This window comes from Pelmatolapia mariae, linkage group LG6, assembly GCF_036321145.2.
Source record: "Pelmatolapia mariae isolate MD_Pm_ZW linkage group LG6, Pm_UMD_F_2, whole genome shotgun sequence".
Classification (NCBI taxonomy): domain Eukaryota; kingdom Metazoa; phylum Chordata; class Actinopteri; order Cichliformes; family Cichlidae; genus Pelmatolapia; species Pelmatolapia mariae.
Window position 1 is genome coordinate 29,106,166 of NC_086232.1, and position 22,109 is coordinate 29,128,274.

At 39.5% G+C, this 22,109-nt stretch overlaps 1 protein-coding gene across 1 annotated transcript in view; it reads left to right on the top strand.

The window, feature by feature from the left end:
• LOC134629292 (alpha-1,6-mannosylglycoprotein 6-beta-N-acetylglucosaminyltransferase B-like) overlaps positions 1–22,109 on the top strand; it is a 112,200-nt gene that overhangs the window by 78,216 nt on the left and 11,875 nt on the right. The window contains exons 9-12 of the mRNA XM_063476516.1: positions 11,527–11,658; positions 18,696–18,829; positions 19,864–19,994; positions 21,212–21,217. Of these exons, the coding sequence (XP_063332586.1) occupies positions 11,527–11,658; positions 18,696–18,829; positions 19,864–19,994; positions 21,212–21,217 (403 nt within the window). The remainder of the gene's footprint in view (positions 1–11,526; positions 11,659–18,695; positions 18,830–19,863; positions 19,995–21,211; positions 21,218–22,109) is intronic.

Here is a 22,109-nt window from a genome sequence, read left to right on the forward strand (position 1 = left end):
AGAAGGTCGACGATCTACAACACACTTCAGTAAAAATTAGTTCTCAGCTAGTGCTCTGTCCTGTCGCTGGGATAATACTAATCAGTTCACTTATATGCTGTGTGGGTATGGTAGGACGGGCGATGGCACTTGAATCCACACATCTACTTGACTCCGGATGATTTGCAAGTGGGAGTGTTTGCCCCTACATATTCATCCGTATGTGTGTGTGTTCACTTCACACTTGAGCGAGTAGCATCTGCCTGCTGCATCACTTGACTGGCACTCTGCTTGTGTTTTATTCCTTCCAGAGTGCCGGTGGCAGGTTGCAAAGTGGATTTATCTGATCTGCACCATGTGTGAGAGTATAATGATATGTACACCTGCCAAAATATCTATTTACACGCCCAGCACCCATATGCGTTTTTATACAGTTGTGTGTGTGTGTGTGCGCGTGTGTTATTTGGTCTCATATCGGTGGGTGCGTGTGCATTTTCATCTCCCTCGACTTCCTCCGTCACAACCAATGCCGACTCTTATTCTTCTTGATTTAGCGGGATTAGATCAAAACTTGCTGACGAAGGGAAAAGACCAGGCAGCCTGACGTCTTAGGAGACAAAGCATGAGCAGACTTTATTAGCAGCGGGTGCGTATGCAATAGATGTGTTTATGTGTGTGCGTGTGTGTGAGAGGGAGAAAGACCAGTTTAGGATTTATTGTATCAATGACAATACTTTTTTTTCCCCCAAACAAAAGCTGTGTGATGGTAAAGACCAGAGATGGGTAACGCGTTACTGTAATCTGATTACTTTTTTCAAGTAACGAGTAATGTAAGGGATTACTATTGCAAAAAAGGTAATTAGATTACCGTTACTTTCACGTAGGAACGCTGCATTACTGCGTTACTGCAACCGTGATTTTTTGCGAGAATGTCTCATGACAGTGACGTAAGCGAGTGCGACGTTCGTGACAACAGCTGTGTGCAGATCAGCAATGGATAATATATCGAGTGCGGGAGAGAGTATAGCATGCAGCGTTCAAAGCGTGGAAGTACTGACCTTATTTTGAGTTTGATTCCATAAAAAGTGACAAAAACATTAGCGTCCGTTGTGCGTGGGAAGAAAACTTCTTTTTACAGCGAAAAAAACCCCTAAACTTCCAAGCAAGCAGCGAGTGCGCTACGACGTAATGTGAAATTCACAGAGAAACTCGCGGAGTCTTCAACTGACCGCTGCAGCACACCTGCACCAGAGTAAACCTCCGCTTAACCCACTCCTGCTTTATAGGTGAAAATAGAGCAACAGGACCACTAGTCTTTGATTTTATTTATTTTCTGCTGTGTTTTACTTGCATTTATTTGAAAGAGTGAGTGTAAATACAAAAAAAATATTTTATTTTATATGCTGGAATGTGCAGAAAATAGGTTTAAATGTTAAACAAATTTCTTCCAGTCAGAGAATGTTGCATATAATTAAATTTTTGCTTGATGCATAAAGTTAAAAGATTTAAAGTTTAAAGTTTTAAAAAGAGACGTTTCCATTTGATTACATTTTGTATGATGGATTATGCAGAAAAAGTAGAATTGGGCTGAAAGATCTATCGCTTTATCACCTATTCAGGTTGTAAATTGTGTTTTTAAAAAGTAACTAAGTAACTAAGTATTTAATTACTTTTGAAAATAAGTAATCAGTAAAGTAATGGGATTACTTTTTGGGGGAAGTAATCAGTAATTAGTAACTGATTATTTTTTTCAAGTAACTTAACCAACACTGGTAAAGACTTGTTTTGGGGGTTACAGTTAGAAGAAACAGCATTTGCTTTTGTTTTTTGGTTGGGGGTTGGGGGTGGGCAGTTTTGGGAATAAACCTACAGAGGTTTTCATCTTCTCTGTGCTCTGTACACAGTGTAAAATCAGTAGAAAAAGCCTATCATGTGACTCAGGTATCCAAACGCTCGCTTTCATTTCTTTTCAGTGTGCAACTGTCAGAAAAAGCATTCCATTCATAGTGCCCTGCTGTGGTCTGAGTGCTACAAGCATAGACGGCCTGAAAAGGGAGACGGCTTCAAGTCAAGTGCAGCCATCTGAACTGCCTGCATTTGTTCTAATCGACAGCAGGTAGTTGGTATAGTTATCTGATTGCAAAAAAAAAGTGTGGTTATACGGACATCTGCAGGGCGTGTCCTTTATATGCCTTGTTTATAAGCTGTTTATGACTCCTGGTGAGTTTGCAGTCTAAGTTGCTACTTTCAAGTCATCACATCACTTTTCCAGAACCCCAAAATAGTGACAGTCAGTGCCTGAGTTGTCACAATGGGAGTTCACTAACCAATTGATGACATCATGGTGGCTACATCCATCTTTTGTGTACAGTCTGTTGAGCATTTTTGTTTACTTTTGCATTTAATCACACCATTATTATCCATCTTGTACAGACAAGTGTATTGGGTCGACGCTGGTCTTCCTGTGGTGGAACAGCTCTAATATCATTAGAAGAAGACCTGTTAGGGTTCTGATCCGGACTTATTTCCTTGTCATCAGGAGCTTTTATTGCACGTACAGTAATGTAAGAAGCCGGAGCTAGCACACCAATCAGGCATAACATTACGACCACTGACAGGTGAAGGAAATAACACTGGTTATCTTTTCATCATGGCACCTGTTTGTTGGTGGGATATATTAGGGGGACCAACACATTAGGCAGGTGGTCATAATGTTGTGCCTGATCGCTGTATGGGAATAAAATGAATGATGTAAATAAAAGTACTGATAAGTTATTATTATCAAACTTATTTGTTATTTAAATATTAAATAATTTTTTGTGTATCTTATATTCTTGTAAGATGGCTCTCACTTTCTAACTTTTATACTCACTCTCTCAGGCCCTGATGTCTCCTGTATAAATCCTTTTCAGTGTTTTTTTCTTTTTCCTTTTTAATCTCACCGTCCGGCTCATCCAGCCTCTTCCTCACTCCCACTTGTTTTTTCTTGTCTTTCTTTCCCTGACTGCCCGCCCCTTGTGACTAACATGTCACTTTCTTCTTTCACCTTGCTGCCCCATCTTTCTCTCTTGCACACTTCCCAAGCGTCTCTAATTCTCTCTCTTCCCGCTGTAGCTCTTTATCTGAGAATTTTATTATCTATGACAGGAGTGTTGAATTTTTCCTCTTCCTTCTTTCATCTCTGATTTATCCCTCCATCCCTACATTATTCTGTCTCTCTCGCTCACTCGCTCTCTCTCTCTCTGTATTGGTGTTTATGACGCCCTGAGGCTCCCTTATCTAGTGCACCCTGCCTTGGCTGATAACTGGGGCCTGTCAGCTGCTTCTAGCATGGCTGTATACACATGGTGTTTGGGTGCAGATGAGTGCTTGTGTGTAAAGATTGTGTTGCATGGTATGCACGTATCTGTGTGTGTGTGTGTGTGTGTGTGTGTGTGTGTGTGTGTGTGTGTGTGTGTGTGTGTGTGTGTGTGTGTGTGTGTGTGCATGAGAAACTTTGCCCACATGCAGACAGATTGGCTCCCCCTGGGTGTAATCAGAGGCAAATGTGGAAACAGATGATTACATGGATGTTTGACTGTTTGATTATGCTATACGTGTGTGTGTGTATGTGTGCGTAGGTGCACAGCTATCATTTGATTGAGCTGAGAATTAAGAACATGCTGATTTACCACAGTATTTACTTTATCTGGCATTTTCTTTATTTTTTTTAATATTTCATCTACATTTCATACTGTGGTAAACACACAGTATACAGATATAAGGTATATACATACAAACCTACACCAACACCCTCATAGAACTGAGGTAACATGTGAAGCTGGCTTGTCTTCCTAAAATGGGAGCATTATACCGCTCGCAGCTGCCTCCAGGGTCCACGCATAAGAGGATCAAGCTGGTGTTGCACAATTTTGTCATCATGTCACGGTGATAAACTTAACCAAATTCCACTCCAAGACTTTTAAGGATGAAACTTTTTGATGTTTCGTTATGCAACACCATGGCAACAAATTCGTGACACTTAGGACTTTTTTTTTTCCACCTCTTTATTTTTTCATGGCCCACCTCTGAAATTGTTTATAGTCAGTCACAGTTATAAATGTCTGAACAGTTCACCGTATGAGTTTTCATTTGAGTTGTGTGCACAGATCACAGCTTAGTCATGATAAACGGCTTTGACACAAGGGTCTCTTACAGCTGCCAGAGCAGATTTCACATAAGAAACTAAAGAAAATGTATAACATATAACTTTGAGCCTTATGGTAATAGCCTGCATTTAGCAGCACACTGTGGACTAGCCATTGTACATTTGGACAAAATGCCAAACAATACAACCATCAGTCTGTTTTTCTTTTCTTTTTTTTTTCTTTTTTTTGATGGTATACACACAAAAACACACGCACATGCACAGTGTGTAGTGTTTTTCGCAGTTTGAGCTGCTAACATTCCCATCTCGCTGCTGACCCTCTCCAACCCTTTGTCAGCCAGGACAGTGTAGATGACATCAGCTGTCAGCACTGACTGGGATGCCCTTGAACTTCTGTGTCATTCATACAAATACACATACACAGACACACACAGATGCACAGACACAAAAATTAAATGTCACTGAAATCATAGACAAATGCATTTCTACAAACTGTGTACATGCATCCAATCAGTCACACATCCGTTTACAAGATGAATCTTTGCCTCATGAAATGAGTTTTATCAAACACCTTTGTGTGGTTTTAATAAGACAAATTAAATGAAATATTGCTAACATATTTTTATGCTTGACTGAGGTGGAAAAGTTGGTGTATGAATTAAAGCAAAATGCAGCAATGTTCAGTCGAATCGGATATAACAATTAAACGTGTATCTTCTTTAAACTTGCACTGAAGCTTTCAATCTGTGCAAGAAATTAAAGATCATGGGAGGAAAAAACAAATTGGTCTGCATGAAGACAACACCAAGATTTTTTTAATTTGAACTATAAGACAAATCAGCGTAGATTATTGAATGAAAAATATTTCATAGTTTTTTCTACCTTGTGTTCATTGCAGCTCTATTAAGAATTAACGATTTGATTATTGTCATCTTGTCGCATCATCTTACAGCCTTCTTTTGCAACACTACACTGGGATCGAAACCTGACTATAGCTCAGCGTTCAGTACCGACACGCACTTACACATGCTGTTCACAGAACTGAACAGAAAGACAGACAATAAGCTTTGTGTCAGTTTCTGCAGTTACCACAAACCATTGAGTAGGATTGGCAGACTGCATCTCCTTACAAAGACACACAAACACATACAGTGCAGAATGCAGTAATAGACCTATGGGCAAAATGGCAGATTTCAGCTCTTCACAAGCAATACACTGTGTGTTATTGCTCATTGTGTGCTTTTTGTGCTCTAATAACACCCTGCCAAAATGCTCCTTAGGAAATCAATACAGGCTTTTGGTATTGAATGAAGTAACTACAGTATATAACCCCATACACAGGAAAACATAACTAGTAATACACACACAAGCATAAAAATTGCTAAAACATGTGTACAGAAATATAAGGTTGTGTACCTGCAATTTAATTTACAGTAAACATTCATGAGCGTATTCAGGAGGAGATTGTTTTCAGTTATAATGTTCTGTCATTACTTTGGACGTCACAGTTTTAGAAAAAAGAAAGTATAGACCAATGCATAATAAATGTCAACAGTAACATGTCAGAGTCACTCAGCTTTGATGAAAACATTTTATTTGGAGGTATGAAATAAAGCTTCATCACAGGTAGATCTTCACAGGAGATGATAGACCTTCTGAGCTCCTCTGACATAAGAATCACTTCAGTGCAGATGTATTTCCATTTTTTCAATTGCTTTGACATAGCCATGACAATGCCAGACAATTTTTCATTAGGATGCCTTTATTTTATTTTATTAATTTAAAAAAAACTGTACAGAGTCACAAACAGATATTACTATGGAAACGTTCTTAGTTAAATATCCTCTCGCAGTCATTTCGGTGCAGGTGTGTGCGCGCTTGTGTTTGTGTCTGTATATATCTTCATTCAAAGAGCTTGTTGACTTGATGCCAGCCAGGAGACAAGAGGACCCTGGGTAATTGGACTCCAGTGAAGCCCTGTATGGCACTGGAATAGTGTCTGGGATCGCTGCCATCCTCTGTGTGCGTCTGTGTGTCCATGTGTGTGCATGCAATTTTACAGCTTTAACACTATAGTCCAGTGTAAGAGAAAAGTGAAGTACGAATAGTTGGACTAGTTGTTTAATTACATTTGCAGTAATTTGCATGTCTTTCTTTTAAAATAAATGTGTTGTTTTTTTTAATTCCCTTTGGGCATCCTGATGTGTGTGAAGGTACAGACAATGCATATCCTTGACCTCTGAGTAGTGTACGTGTAAAAGAGCAGGAGTTGTAAAGTGTTCACACAGGGATGACATCATGAATAAATCTCCTCAATCTCAGCCTGAGGAAGAATCACCACAGTCATAAGAATCTGAATGATGCATTCTAGTCTTGTATTGAGTTTGAAAAAAATCAATACTAAACTATAATCAGCACTGCATTTAGTTTAAAATAACTACACATACAGCAACGTGCTGTGGTATTTTATTTTACTGAACTAATGGCCCAACGTGTATTGCTATTTCACCCCTGAATATTTTTGTCACAAGCCTCACATTCTCTATATTAAACACTGTTGCTCCATAAAAAAGCAGTACATTCACATGTACTTGAGTGATATTGAGTCGCACCATACAGTTTATGGTGTTGACAGCGGTGCTGAAAGGGCAAATGTAGCGGACATCTGATTCATCTGAGTTTCAGAAAAATATACCAACCGTTCGGGTCAGGTATTCATTGTGGTATCACCAGTGGAAATGTCCTTCAGTGTTTCCTAACAAAAGATATATTAAAAAAAAAAAACATTTCAAGAACAGCTAAATCATTTTCTCTCTTGGCCAATATGCTATGGTTGAACAGCTGCCAAAGGAGAGGGATTAGAGGGAAAGAATAAAAGAAACAGGCTGCTGGGAAATGAGGAGCCAAGGAGCTGATTGTATTTTACCATACTGCTGTTTTCTCAGCTGGTGGATTACAATCCACCCCCCCCCCCCCCCCCCCCCCACTGCCCCCACCCAACCCCACGTCACCTTATTTTCTGTCTCTTTCCTTTTACTTGAATTTTATTCATATGAATTTCAGTTAATGTTACTACAGTAATGTACAATCTTTCTCACCTCCCTCATTGTGCACTTTCTCACATATATTATGATATATATAATGTAATAAATTGATGTAAGCTGTTAAACCAAAGTAAGTAGTAATTTTAAAATACAGTTTATGAAAGTTTGACCTTGTTTGACCTTAAAGAAGAGGTCAGTGGTAAAGAGTAGTGTGATATTTAGAATCTGCATGTTTCATTCCCTATATGCCTTTATGGTGTCAATGCAAACAATGGAAGTAAGAAACATAGTTTGAAAATAGCTCTATATACAGTTATTATCACTTTGACCTTCAGATCAAGAGATCATAGAAATCTTTATACAGTACTTTGCATATGTTGACAATACACAGCACACTTAAGAATTATAGTTTATGGGTTATAAGGCTTTTTGTCAGTATTCAACCATTAATCATTAAATTGACCCTGAAGATCTTTGTGGATGCAAGTCAAATCTTAATGGATACTAAACATGACCCCCACTCTACACCCCCTATAAAGTGTGCATGCACACACAAATGATACCAAAAATGTAATCTCCCTGGTGGAGGTAATAACCAGAAGTGGACAAGTTCAACAACAGCAAAAACAATGGTGGAAAAAAAAGAAAAGAACATGACTATTGACTATTTTGGTACTCAATTAAACAGGAGAGAAAAATATCAAAAACAAAACTATCACAACAAATCCCAGTTAAATAGATCGTAGTAAAACATTGTTCATTGAAGACCAATTTGAAAACTTTAATCACATTCTTTGATCATCAAATCATAACATCGCATGACACTGTATGCACACAGTGTGAAATTAATTTGCAGAATATGGCCAATGTAAGCAGCGCCAGCACCACCGGCCTTCATTCCTTTCAAGTTAACATCTGCACACCTGTGCTGAGTATGGTTACATTCAGGTGGTGTTCTGGTGCAGAATACCTGAAAATTATGATTTCCTAGATCAAAATACTGCAGAATGGCGCCAGTTCAGCTTTTATCTCTGTGCCCGATTAACAGATGGACAGGCTTATTGGCTCTTTATTCACATATTGGAAATGTGAATAAAAATCCCATTGACGTTTTAGCATATCCTTTGGAAAGAGGTTTGCTCTTTATTGATAAATATTTTGGGATTGATAAGTGCCAGGCACCCCAGTTGTCAATGCTCCCTCTAAGCTGCGCGCGTGCGCAATTGCGCACTGCTGGCAAGGTCTCCGCGCAGAAAAAGTCTGCGTTGCGCACAAAAAAAATCTAACCTGAATTGAAATTAAAGTAAATATGTTAACAATTCTGTTTTGCAGTGTTAGTCAGTAAGTGACTGGCTGCTCCCGTATGGGATTAGAACGATGCCACCTTATCCCATAGTCCAGCCAATAATGCGATTCACATTCGTATATACGCAGCTAATCAACGTCGTTGACGGGCTGTTACAGCGTCCTTATGTACTGACACCGGTGTTTTAGCTAGCAAAGCGGCGCGGCTGATGTGGAGTGAAGCCACGTTAATGACAACGTGTACAACCATTGGAGATGTGAGCAGGACAGACGGAACAATTGACGGAAAAAGTGTGGACTTTATACCAGTTTTTAAATTGTGTTGATAGGCCACGTAAAACCAGAGTTATGATAAAAATATTTGCAATGTTTGGTTTTCTTCCTGAATACTATCGTTGTTTATATTTACTGCGGGAAGAAACGGTAAAAACAGCGTTTTATAAGGAAAACGCTCGAAAGCCTGTGAGCAAAACGAAAACCAAAAAAACCCCCACCCATTCCTATTGGTCGAAAAATGTACCATGTCGACCAATCAAAACATGGCATTTGTTGTTTAGGGAGGGGGGGAGTTTTAGGAGTGACGGCGGTGTTTTGAGACGTGAGAGATTTGCCACGTTTAGCGCAAATCTTGTGTAGTTAGTGTGTAGTGTAGTCAATAGTTTTGTTGTGTGTGTCAGAACAATGAGGCGACTGCTGAATGTTACAGGTGTTACAGGAGTGATACATCTCCTGTTGTCAGGCCTGCAGGTATCAGGCTGTTGTTCTCCTTTATCTCATAGTGGACAGAAATTATTTTTGGAGTGGCACAAATAATTTGTGTGGCATCAGACTTGATGCAGAACAGCTGATTGTTCTGTAAATAGTTTGAAATGTTTATTTAAAAAACGCCTTGGCTGCATTTTTAGGTAAACAGCTGCAAAAAACTTGGTTGTTTGCAAAACTCAGTTACTTTTTTAAAGAAGTAACTATATAATTAATTGCCCAGCATTGGTCATTATATACTGTATTTTGCAGAGAGAGAGTTACAGGACTCTCTCCCAGACCACAGACTCATAATACAAGTCAGAGCTTTATAAAAAAAAAAGAAAAAAAAAAAAGAAAGAAATAAAGTTATGTTTTCAAAATTGGAGTTCAAGTTATTTTTAGTTCCAATAGTGTTAACATACTACACAGGTCATGAACAAGATTTTTTTTTTAATTTTCATTGTAAGTGGGCTAAAGCAGTTAATTAAAAGTAGTCTAACATAAATGTATATGCTGTAATTTGATTATTTTAATAAACCATGTAATTTGGATGGATTTGATGCTGGCGTGACCACAATTCACACGTCTGCTGTTGCTCACAGTGGTCCAAGGGGTCGCTCAGGAGGTTTGTGCGGTCGCTCAGACACATGAAAAATTAGAGGGAACATTGCCAGTTGTATTGCTCATGTGCATGAGTAATACAATTGTTGAACATATGATGGAACCCAGAACACGGTGGCTTTGTAAGGAAGTCGCCATATATTGTTACGTTGTGGTTATTATGGTGTTATTATCATCACTTTTCAGTGGTGAGGTCTATTCTTCTAAAAGAAACTGAATTTCAGTTACAAGAATTTAAATATTTCTCTTTTTTTATATGAACTTCTTTTCGACATTATTTGACTTTTAAATATCTCCCTACCCCACCTCTATCCTTCTGTAAGTCCCCCAAGCCCCACTTAGACTGCTGCCCCTGTGAATCAGACCCCAGTAAGCAGTGGATGAATCAATGGATGGATGAATAATGTGATTCTCATTTGCAAAATGAAAGACTAAACACTTCCAACCCGTTCCAATACTGTATGAAACCGCCACATGCTGCATTCTCTGCTTTACTGTCCTTTAATTCAGTCACTGCATCAAGCTTCTTTATCTGTATGTTTTCACCCTCCTCTGATTTTAGTTAGCAGCTGCCAGCAAAGCTCCTGTAAGCCATGCTTTGCAACAGTATAAAATTACCCTTTGGATAAGTACTGTAGCCAGAGAGACTCCGATGTAAAACTAGCACAGCAAGATGAAATTCACTGGGGGTACAAATTGTATTACAGCCTCCATTAGCCTTCGGCCTCATCTGTCACAGAAGTAAGACCTAAGTAAGAGCAAGCAGACCATTCACAGGTCAAATATCCAATAGTAGGTCTGTTGGCACAGTAGCAGAGAGGTTCTAAGTCAATCAATGAGTTGAAACAGAGTCAAACAAGGATGGAAAACAAGTCACACTACAGTGAACAGCAAGAAAAATATCTTTTCTCCTTTGGTTTGTGCTTTGTGTGCTCCTGCGTGTGCCTGTGCTTGTGCCTTGAAGGTCTTCTTGTAATTGAAATAGACTTTTTGGAACCGGTAGGAGTGTATGTATCAACAGACAGACATGCTGACGTTTGGATTTCATCACAGCAATCATTGTTCATGTACACATAAGTGCTTATTGTATAGCATAACCTGGCATTCTCAACACAATCTCAACACATCATCACCATTGACCATCTGTTGTTATTGCTGACGGTGCTCCTGTGGACAGTTCAGCCAGGTCATTACAGATTCAGCGCTTTTCATCCTATTTGTTTTGAATTATGTTTTGCCAAAAAAACAAGAAACATCCCAGTGCCCACTTGCATAATTTTGATTGACTCAGCATCACCCATCATGTACTATCTGATCAATAAACACACCTTTAAATTCAGCTTTCATAGAAGATTTGTTTTTGCGTTACTCCGGGGAATTAGATTGTGAACTCTGATAAGAGAATGTCTTTCCTGGACAAGCATAGACATGGTTCTGCAATCATCATTGTAGTCACCCAGCTTTTGTCCAAGGACATTTTAAAACTATCTTCGCCTTACACTTTTTATTATATAACAAAAGCAAAGTGAAATGGTTTTGTGTGAGTTAATAATGAATGCATGAATCCAAGCTTAAGTTCAACCCCTGCGCTCTTGGGGAGGTTTTTTAGTGTAAATCTCATGTCTTGGCTGTCTGTCATTTTTTTCTACTTGTATAAAGTGAGTATTTTGTGTGTTTGTGTTGCAGGTTCCTCGGCGTGCCCCCAGGCAGAGGCAGTTGCCCACTCACTGGTCCGTTGCCCTTTGACCTCATCTACACAGACTACCATGGCCTGCAGCAGATGAAGCAACACATGGGGCTCTCACTCAAGAAACACAAGTTAGTTGATCTGCATTGTTGTGTGTGTGTGCCTTTGAGATTGAGTATCTTCACTTTTCGTTGTTTTATATATGTGTTGCTTTATCTGTGTGTAGTGGAGTGTGTGCGTGCGTGCCTGTCTGTGAGTTTATTGGCTGTGTTTATAGATTAATCATTGCTGGTAATAAGGTATACATGTCTTACTGTAAGTCATTTGGCTTGTTAAAATCACACTGTTACGCAAACACACAGTTGCAGACACACAGGGACACACACTAACACCCACATACACACTTAAAACACGCTTGCTGTCCCTGTAATCACGCGTCCCCTTCCAGGTAGAACAGGCTCAAAGTGCACAAAATGTCAAACACATTAGAGTTTGTATGTTGCTGTGCAGTCGAATGCACAACATGCATACACACAAGCCGGCACCGGCATCACCTGTCATGCTCCATTACCCTGCACATCAGCTATAATGAAAAGCACATGTAGTACAGCAGTAGAGGTGCATGTAAAATTGAAAGCTTGTCATTGGCATACGTGTACTAATTACCCCACAGGAACATAAAAATCTGTTCATCTGAGCACCGATTTCCAGTCAAAGCCTGTTTCAGCAGCTTATTATTACTGTTTGAATGCACTCAGAGAATCGCTGAGTGGTTAAGAGGTGATTAAACATGAAAAGAAGAAGAGAGAGGAAGAGGGGTTATTTTTGAGCTGTTAAAGAATTGTGCTAATGGCTTTTGGCATTGTTACAAAGATTCAACAACTTGGAAAACTAGGCCATGACAGTTATGAGACCGTGGCAACAAAACATAAAGAAATATCCCAAAACAGGAATTTAAAGTACCGCAGTGCATTTGAAAAAAAAAACAAAAGAAGAAGAAGGAGAAGAAGAAAAGAAACTTAGCTACACATTCCTGCAGAGCACAGCAATATGAAGCCACATTATCTTCAGAGGACTTTCATGTTGTTGCCTCAGAAACAAGCAAGACTGAAAGTCTAACTTTTGCCTTGTCCTCTCCAGCTCCTTAAAAACAGCTTGCAGTCACTACCCTCTGTCCCACTATCATTTTTTCTGGTCCACTAAACTGGCATTTGTCTGACCCCTGCATGTGATAACGGCAATTGACATTTTGCTTTCCTTGTTTTGGCTTCCAGCATAAAGAAGCAGCAATGAAAGATAAAAGATGGAGAGGGCATGTGTGAGTAGGAGGCCAACTGAAAGTGAAACAGTAGGAGACGAGAGTAAGGACGAGATAAAACAGCAATGGTGCGCGCAGATGGAGCACGGAACGGAGAAAGAAAGATACCACAAAACGGAGGAGTAGAAGTTACCTGGAGTCAACCTGGCACCACATATAAAGGGCCACTCCATGTATTTTTAAAATCCAATTATGGGTGAGAGAAATGGATTAGTGGTGGGCTGGGGAGCCATTTTCCCAGCACACAACCTTTTTTCGTCTCTCTCCCGCTCTCTCACCATTTGTCTCCCCTCTCGTGAGTTGTCTCGTACACACACAAAACCCCGCATTTCCACCCGACAGACAGTCAGCACCTAATTGCTTGCTGAGGTCAGCAGTTCTTCACTCCGTCATTACCGTGTGGAGTCTTGATTTCTGCCTCCACTAACAGGATGTGGCTTTTAGTGTTTGTAGGAGACAGTCTTTTGTTCGCCCAGGAGGCTGCGGTGAAAGAATTATCCGAATGTTCCAGCAATACAGGCACAGAAGCAGGAACATCTATCTTCACTTTCACGAAAGGATACATTTTAGTGATTTAAAATGTATGAAGAGGAGTGAACAGAGGATATTAAGTCCCATGTGGATCCATATTAACACACAGCTCTCAAGAATGCAATCAAATTTGCATTCGGGTAAATGATATCTAGCATATGCCATTAATTAATACTGCTGTAAAGCCAGAGAGCTGAGCTTAGTGGATCAGTGCTTCATGCTTAATATTAACCCAGCAGTCCCCAGAGGTGCAGGATAGGTCAATAACACCTACCTCCCACCCCCTTTTCTAACTCTGTCCTGATCTCTCCGCCCCGCTCTCGCTCTCTCCCACTCTATATCTCGTTCTATCTCTCTCACCTTGTCTGGTCTAGTTGAGTCTCTTGCACTGAAAGGAATCATTAATCAAGTGCTCTGTGCTTTGGGACCCTTCAACTCCCTTTAATTACTTTTGTTATATGTTCCCACCAACATCCACAGTCATTAATTATGCCCGAACAAGACGGTGCTGTCCAGTCCAGCGTGCTGTTTGGAATCACACGCACTCCTGTGTGTGAACGCACATTCGAGGGTATATCAGTGCACGTGTGCCGTTAAAGATGGTGAAAGTTGATAAAGATAATATCCAAACCATCTCATCTGATAATAGGACCAGCATCATTGATTTCCTCTGCATGATGAATTCACTGCTTTGACGGAGCAAGATCGGAGCAGATATCAAGGGTGAGGCCTGCAACAAAACACAAATAACAAAGTATTGTTGCTAAAACTGAAGGAAACCACCAGTACGTGTGCGTGTACGTGTTATACAGGGCAGTTAGCATATGGATGTGGAGGTATTGCTAAAATCCCTGCACTTGTTAGAGAGCCATTTTGTTAATGCTAATACAGACAGAAAGAGCAATTAGGTAGCACTTAATCAGTAGGATTACTATCTTTGCTGAGGTGCAAGAAAATTTCTATTACTATTTATTTATACAAATCTCCTTAAAAGGCAGTGATGGGCAACTGTCAGTGCTGTAGTTTCAGTTATAATAAGGGTGGGCAGTATTTGTACCGTATGCATACATACATAATACTGTAGATGAAGTCAACAGTTGTGAATTTTTGTCTGAAAAGTGTAGTAGATTAACCAAGTAAATGAATGTTCAAAGATCTCATCAAATTTCAGAATTGTTGTAATCACAACAAGAAAAAACACAGCAATAATATCTAAAATCAATAAGTTGTGTTTTAGACACGTCATTCTGTTTTTTTAACATTTTATCTCGACAGCTCAACAAACAAAGGAAACAACTGCGATGGAGAAAGTGGGCAGAGGCTTCTGGGTTGATTGCAGTAAATGGGTGGAATTAGTGAATAACTCTGCAGCTCACTGCTTTCAGAGAGATGCATTTAAGGAATATTTTGTAGTTTGTATTTCTCACTGTTGATTGTTGGTGTACTGAGGTTGGTCAGTGAGTGACCAACTGTTTGCTGGTCGCCAGCTGGGTAACAAATCTCTGCTTCTCTGTTTGAAAAATGTGTGGACGAGTGTAACTGAGCCCAATCTTGACGTAAGAAGTGTAACCAAAGACAAGAAGGAGAATGATTAGCACAGGGTTACACAGGACACAGAAACTGTTTCTTAGGTACTTTGCAATGAGTAGTTCATCCTGAGTAACAGCTGACCTCTAACAACTAGTTACATTCACAGAGCTGTGGAGAGCCCCCGTTGCAGTCTGATGCTTTTTCACTATTACACCTTGCATGAGCAGGAGGCATGTGGTGAGCAGCATGTGAGGTCTAAGCTTTAGCAGGGAAAATGGCATTGTAATTACACAAACAAAGCACAGATGTATTCATCATTTTATTAAAAAAACAAAAAAAGACATAGAGCATCTTGAGGTAGCTCATTACATCTGCGACACAGCAACATATCTTCGGAGCAACTCGGAGAACATGTTGTTTTCCTAATTACTATTGTATCGCATCAGTCTGGTGATTTAATTCAGATTATTATGGGTTTGAGTATATCCATATTTCAAACATAAAAATGAGTCACTCAGTAGAACGTGTTGCTCTTGAATTAATGCTTGCACTATTTATTATTAAATGTTGGTGGTGTTGTCCACTGATGCCCAGTTTCTTATAATCCCACATCACATTTACATCACAAGACTGCAGGTGACAATGAACCATGCTGCCATATTCGCCTCACCCCAGATGACTGGCGAGTCTCGCTGAGCAACCGTTTAACCCAGATTAGCCCGGTGCTCTGATCTCCCAATAGATATTCAGCTCAGCTACTCCTACGCTTATCCCCTCTTCTTCCACTTTTTCCCTCCCTTTGGGTCCTCTTATCTGGTGGCAGAAACATTTTCACCATTTCAGAGTGGTCGATATGTGATGCCGCAGGTTGGAGTGAGGGATGCAGGAAGACGGGGTAGAGACGAGTGAAAGTAACATTCGTTATTAATAATTCATTATCAGCTTTCGGATAGCCTTACAAATAGAAGCACAACAGTTTCTGCAAAATTTCATCCTCAGAACTTTGAATGAACAATGTGCCGCTGCTTGGCGTTTCTTGTTTATTTAGTTGTTTTCTTGCTGATACGTTACTCTCCAGGTTATAACTTTGTCACTTTATTGGTTGGCCTCTTGGATGCTGCAGTAGCTGGCAGAAATATCTGAGAATTGTCAAACAAGATTGGGGTGTCACCTTGTCTGTAAAAAGAATAAAATGCCCAGAGGGGAATATTTTTCATGCTGTCAATACTGAAGCTTCTGAAATTGTGTAAATGCAAAAAAAAAAAGAAAAGAAAAGAAAAGAGCGAAAGAGACATCTAGGTATTCTACCAAAACACAGTTGCAGGAAGTCAGATTCTAAGCTTTAAAGCCTGCATTTCTAACTTATTTGTTTAACACATTTATGTAAGTGCATTGCACAAAAAAAATTGTTAACAATAGCTGAAGTTCTTGCAAAATGAGGCAATAATCTAAACGAATGTAGAAAACATGAGATTTTATCCAGTTGGTGTTCAAAAGCTATCAGGCTATGGTGAAGGCTTTCCAGACAGCAAATATGTGGTTTTTTAACACACTATTTACACCAATGTTCAACACATATCCATCATGGGAGAGCCAGAGAAACCCATTTCTGCACTGTAAACAGCTTAAATAGAAAAAAAAAAACCTAACCTCTAACATAAAACATGAACCGTTTGCTTCACTGCTGTGTCGGAGAGCATCTGCCTGTCAAGGGGCTGCTAAGATGTGAAAGGCAATGGCCAAATGAAAGGAGCTGGCAGGCTGGGTTTTACTGCAGACACAAACTTGTTGCAGTTTCTGAAAAGCAAATAAGATCACAAAGCTAAACCGAAGCTGAAATAAAATCGTAATGCACAAATGCTGGGATCTGAAAATCGTTACATGTGTACGGCTACAAGAAGAGTCACATGCCTGGAAATAGTTTAGCTTTTTTTTTTTTTTTTACTGATGTAATATTTGCCTTCTAATTGCTCTCCAGATGCAGAATGTTTTTATTACCCCATATCTGTCTCTTTTACACACTCAGACACACAGTTATCTGCCAGGAAAGACTCAGAGCTGAGGAAGTGGACTCTGCTCCTTTAGCTCTCTCTAATCCCCCCTGAGTCCACATACTGGCCAGATTTAACACAGTCACAAACAAGGGCACAGTGAGCTCTGCGTCTGCATGCGCGTCTGTCTGTGGTGAATGATTATGTTATGAACCTCAGTTATGCTTCACTGCTTTGCCACGAAGCATCCACCTGAAAACTCTATCAGCAGCTCATCGCACCTCCGACCTCTAAAAATTGTTTTTTTGTCATTTTTATGTCAAACCTGCGACACTGCTGGTTGCTTATGTTATTTTGGTTATTTATCTGCTTCTCCAGTGGCAGCTTCTTGTTTTTCTCCTTTCACTTTTGAGAAACCTGATGGCCTTGTACTCTAATTGTGGCATTCCACCTGAATGACCTGCTGCACGAATGCATTTAAATATATAATTGTACATGTATTCAACATGAAGTATGGTCTATAGAACCTTTTAGAATTGGGTTAATGTATTTTATATTTTTTTTTAGTTAGACACTGCAATTAGTGCCTCCAGTGGTGTAACTGTTAGCACATTTACTTGGCAAGTGAAAGGTTGCTGGTTTGATTCCAGCTGGAGATGCAAATCTCCTTTTGGGTTGCATCACAAAGGGCATCTGGTGTAAAAACTACTAAATCAAACATGCGGCACTACCCACTCTGCTGACCCCTTGTGGCAAGGGAGCAGCCGAAAGTAGCTTTAGCTAGGCAATCCAGGTGATTTTGTGTGTAAACGTTTGATTGCTCATCTATGGCTGTCAGCTAGTGCCAGTGATGGGTCTGTCTAGCACAACCCCTCGCTGGAACGAGACAATTCTACTACAACAGCAAAAAGCATTGAACACCAAGCAGAGCTCTTTGATCTCGTGCACGAGGGAGAGAACTATGACAAGCGCCGTTCCTTCGCTTGACCCCAGTCGCTCTCGTCTGCCCCCTCGTAGCACTGCTCTTTATTGAGATTACATGAATATGCATAGGTCCATTAACATATAATATCTTACATAGGCATACATGTGAACAAAGAGTACCGCCTGTGTGTATGTGTAGGTATGTGTGTGTGTGGGTGTGGGGGTCAAGATGTGACCCCCTAAACGACTTCCCTAAACCTGCTGGCCTGGGAGTCCAGCAGTTCATCTAAACAAAAGGCACTTATACTAAAACAGACATAGATGTGTTTATCATACTACCTCTCTCATGACCCCAGGATGTGAGTGTGTATGCCAGAGCGCTCTGGGATGCACACAGATTTTTTGCAGGATCACACATCCTATCAATATACAATCAATTATACACCTCTAAGAATATATGGTTATATATTTTTAAGCATGAATGACAATCCACAATATAAACCTAACAGCCAGTAAGTCTTTTGTCAAAGATGGAAAACCAGAAAGATTTGTGACATATTCACCAACAAACTTCAGTCTGGATACTACAAATGATCCAGAGCTCATACTTATCAGACATCACCAAGATTAGAGAAGAAATCCTCCTGCTATCCTGCTTCACATTAGAAAACGTTATGTTACAAATTAAATAATGGTTAAAGCAAATTCAGAAATTTACTGACTTGAAATGACAAAGAGGCACATTTTAACAGCCGCCAACAACTCATGGACCATTTGAAGTAAAATATACTGACATTTTAATTATTTTTTGTGGGTTTTTTAAATAATGTAGTACAGGATTACACATGAACTGAGTCTGTCATTTTCTTTGCAGGTGTCATATTCGAGTGATTGACACCTTTGGCACGGAGCCTGCTTATAATCACGAGGAGTATGCAACTCTTCATGGCTACCGGACCAACTGGGGCTACTGGAACCTCAATGCAAGGCAGTACATGACTATGTTCCGTATGTACTATATTATTTTTATTATTATTATTATTATTAACTTTTATATCATATGTAGAATACACCATCAGCTTGAGAATTGGTGTTTTTGTACCTCCAGCTTGCATGCATACGTGCACAGACACACATTCAAAGGCCTGTCATTGGTTGACATTCATTCTAAATATAATAAAATGACTCCATTTCAGTGTTTTCACTTTTCTGACAGGTCTGACTGCTTGTTCATTTTAATTTGGAGCAATGTGTTTAACACAGCTATTTTCAGCAACAGCAGCTTCTAGCATCCCTTCAAGTTGTTTCGGAGCTTTATCTCCAGTTTTTCCGGTTCTCTTATATGCTACACAATATGTCTGATCTGCTTTTTCAAAGCTCTCCTTGCCGCCTGTCTCGTCACTTTCTGACTGAAACACTGAGAATTAGCTCTGTTCTGCTTCCACAGTTCAACTCTCTGCAGTGTCGTACCTGTTTAGCTACAGCTGACACTCGGCTGTAAGATCATTGTCATTATATCATCATATGTGGCCCACTGTGGACGGCCACGTTTCACACTGTCCAAAGCTATAATGACAGATTCAACCTCTAGCAACGCTTGTGAGAGAGCAGCATTACTGGCCAATTATTAGAGTTCTCCAGTGCATAAAAATGTGCTGTGCTAAAAAAATGATTTTATAAGAGCTCATAACTTTGGAACCGTGGATTGAACGTGGGTGGTTGTGATCATCAGAAATACCTGAACTCACAGCGAGTACATAAAAAATATCACATATATTTCCATACTAAACAGCTCAGACAATTACCATTAACAGCAGCTGGCTTTATGACAATCGCTATTAATAATGCTTAGAGAGTCCATAAACATGCTGACTAAACCCTTCAAAAATAAAGTACTTTTTCCTGTCTCGTTCACTTACTTACAATAAAACTTTCTTTCTTCCTATCTCTCTTTTTCTCTTTGTCTTTTGTTTTCTCTCCATCTACTAATATCCTACCTTTCTGTGCTGCTCACACATACTCACACACACAAATACATTCAGCTCACACACCAGACAACTCATTCATGGGCTTTGTTTCGGAGGAGCTGAATGAGACGGAGAAGAGGAGCATCCAACAGAACAAAGTCAACAACATGGCTGTAGTGTATGGGAAAGAAGCCAGCATGTGGAAGGTACAGACAACAATTTACACACACAGATGGCAGTCAGTCAGTGTAACTCTGTTTTAGTGAATTTTGTGTGTAGTGGTAACCACTAACGACTCCATGGAAGAAGACGAGTAATTATTTGGAGGCCTAGTTTTTATAATAATAAAATAACATGTAATACTGTTAGAATTATCAGTAGATATAATGTAACGTATCCAAGCATATTCTCGTAGGTACATACATACATGTTTGCACCTGTACAATACACTTAATAAGCTCATAAACATCTCATATTGTGTACACTAAGAGTAAAATGAGGATCATTCATTTTTTATAGATTAACTCCATACATGGTGCACTAAAGAGAAAAAAACAAAATGAAATCAGGTGTAAGTAACCTTTAACTTTACAGCACTACTTCTCTTATACAGCAGATGGATTGTTCTCAGCATCTTGGAGAACTTTTTTGTGGAGTAAGGCTGCCTCCGTTGATTGCATGTCTCTTTGCAGTCTCAGACTGCGTGCTTTTGTTAGTTTGTTTTTTAAATCATTGCTCAACGGATGCATAACATCTGTTGGAGACTTCTATTCTTCATGGTTGTAGTTGTGTATTTTGGGGTCATACTCACATTGCAGAAACAAAATGTGAGGCTGCCAGAGATACTGCAGTGCGCAATAGTTGCATTGTATATGCAGAAAGATTTTCACTACAGACCAGTTGTCTTTCAGCCTGGATGTATGCAGACACAATCTTTAAACCAAATACTCTAAACCATCAACTGAAATGTTAACAGAAGAAAGGCACCAAGCTGCTTGCACCATTACAGTTTGCTTCATGGGGCTCTTTATACACAACTGTATAGCTTCAATTTACAGGCAATTTTCCTCTCCAAAACTGTCTGCTTGTTCATATACTCAATGTAGCTGAGAAAAAGTTGTCTGCATTTTTAAAAGGATTTTTAAAACATTGTTTGCTGCCATTTCTTTCTACTGTCTGCCCACACAAGTCCCCAGATTAGTTTATGGTTGTTGGCTGTGAGAGAGATGGGCTTAAAGGCAGTTATGAATGCACAGTCTGCAACAGTTTGATGAGGAAGGAAGTAAATGTAATACATAGCTGTTTCTACCAATTATTGCAGGCTTGTTTGGCTACAATTCTGCCTCAATTTACTTTACTCTCTTTGTGTCACTCTTTTTTTTTCCCTTGTGGGGGACCTTGTCACCGGATGGGTGTTCATTAGCTTCAGGTAAGAACGTGTTACTTTTACCAATTTATATTCATCTCACATCCTACACTTGTGCAGGAGAGTAAAAAAAAAAGGAGAGTAATGTTGCATCGTTTCCATGTCTAGAAATGCATACAAACTTTGTTAGGATGCATACAACATGAGAGACAGGTCTGACTCCCGACCGGTCATGCTGCTGCATGTCATTTCTCTGCTGGTTAGCTTGGTGCATCCACTATTCACTGTGGTACTGGAGAGGAAGGGGAGCTAATTTTGGCTCTCGAAGAATTGGTTTAAAACATATTGTACTTGTACAGCGCAGCTTCCCACCCCGTGGAGAACAACAGAATGCTGAACAAGGCAAAACAGTCTTGCTGCAACTTTAAACCTCAATACAATTAAAGCTAATGAGTTTGAAAATTCACCCCGTATAGTTGTCATGAAGTTTGGAAACTACAGTTAAGGTTATGTAAGATAACATTAAATAGTTCTACAAATTTGGTTTACATGAAGAGATTGAAGATACTATGGAAATATTTTTAATTTAAGGAACCAAAAGAGTTGAATAATACAACACTGACTTACAACTAACTGTTTAAATACATGGTGCTGTATATGAAAAAAAAAATGTGTATGAAAGTACTATAAACAAATAACATGTATCTTTCTGTCATGCTGTGCACACAGAAATCAACATTATATATACATACAAACTTCTTTTTTTAAATCTATATAAAACCAAATTAGGTAAGGGACAAAAAACCAGCACAACAGATTATATTTATTAGCATTCCTAATCCATTCCCTGCTGAGACGGTTAGCTTGTACATACATAGTCACAAAGCGAGAGTGCAGGTTATGGAATCTGCACTCTTCCACAACTGTGTTTCTCCAGCTAATTCATTGTCGTTGT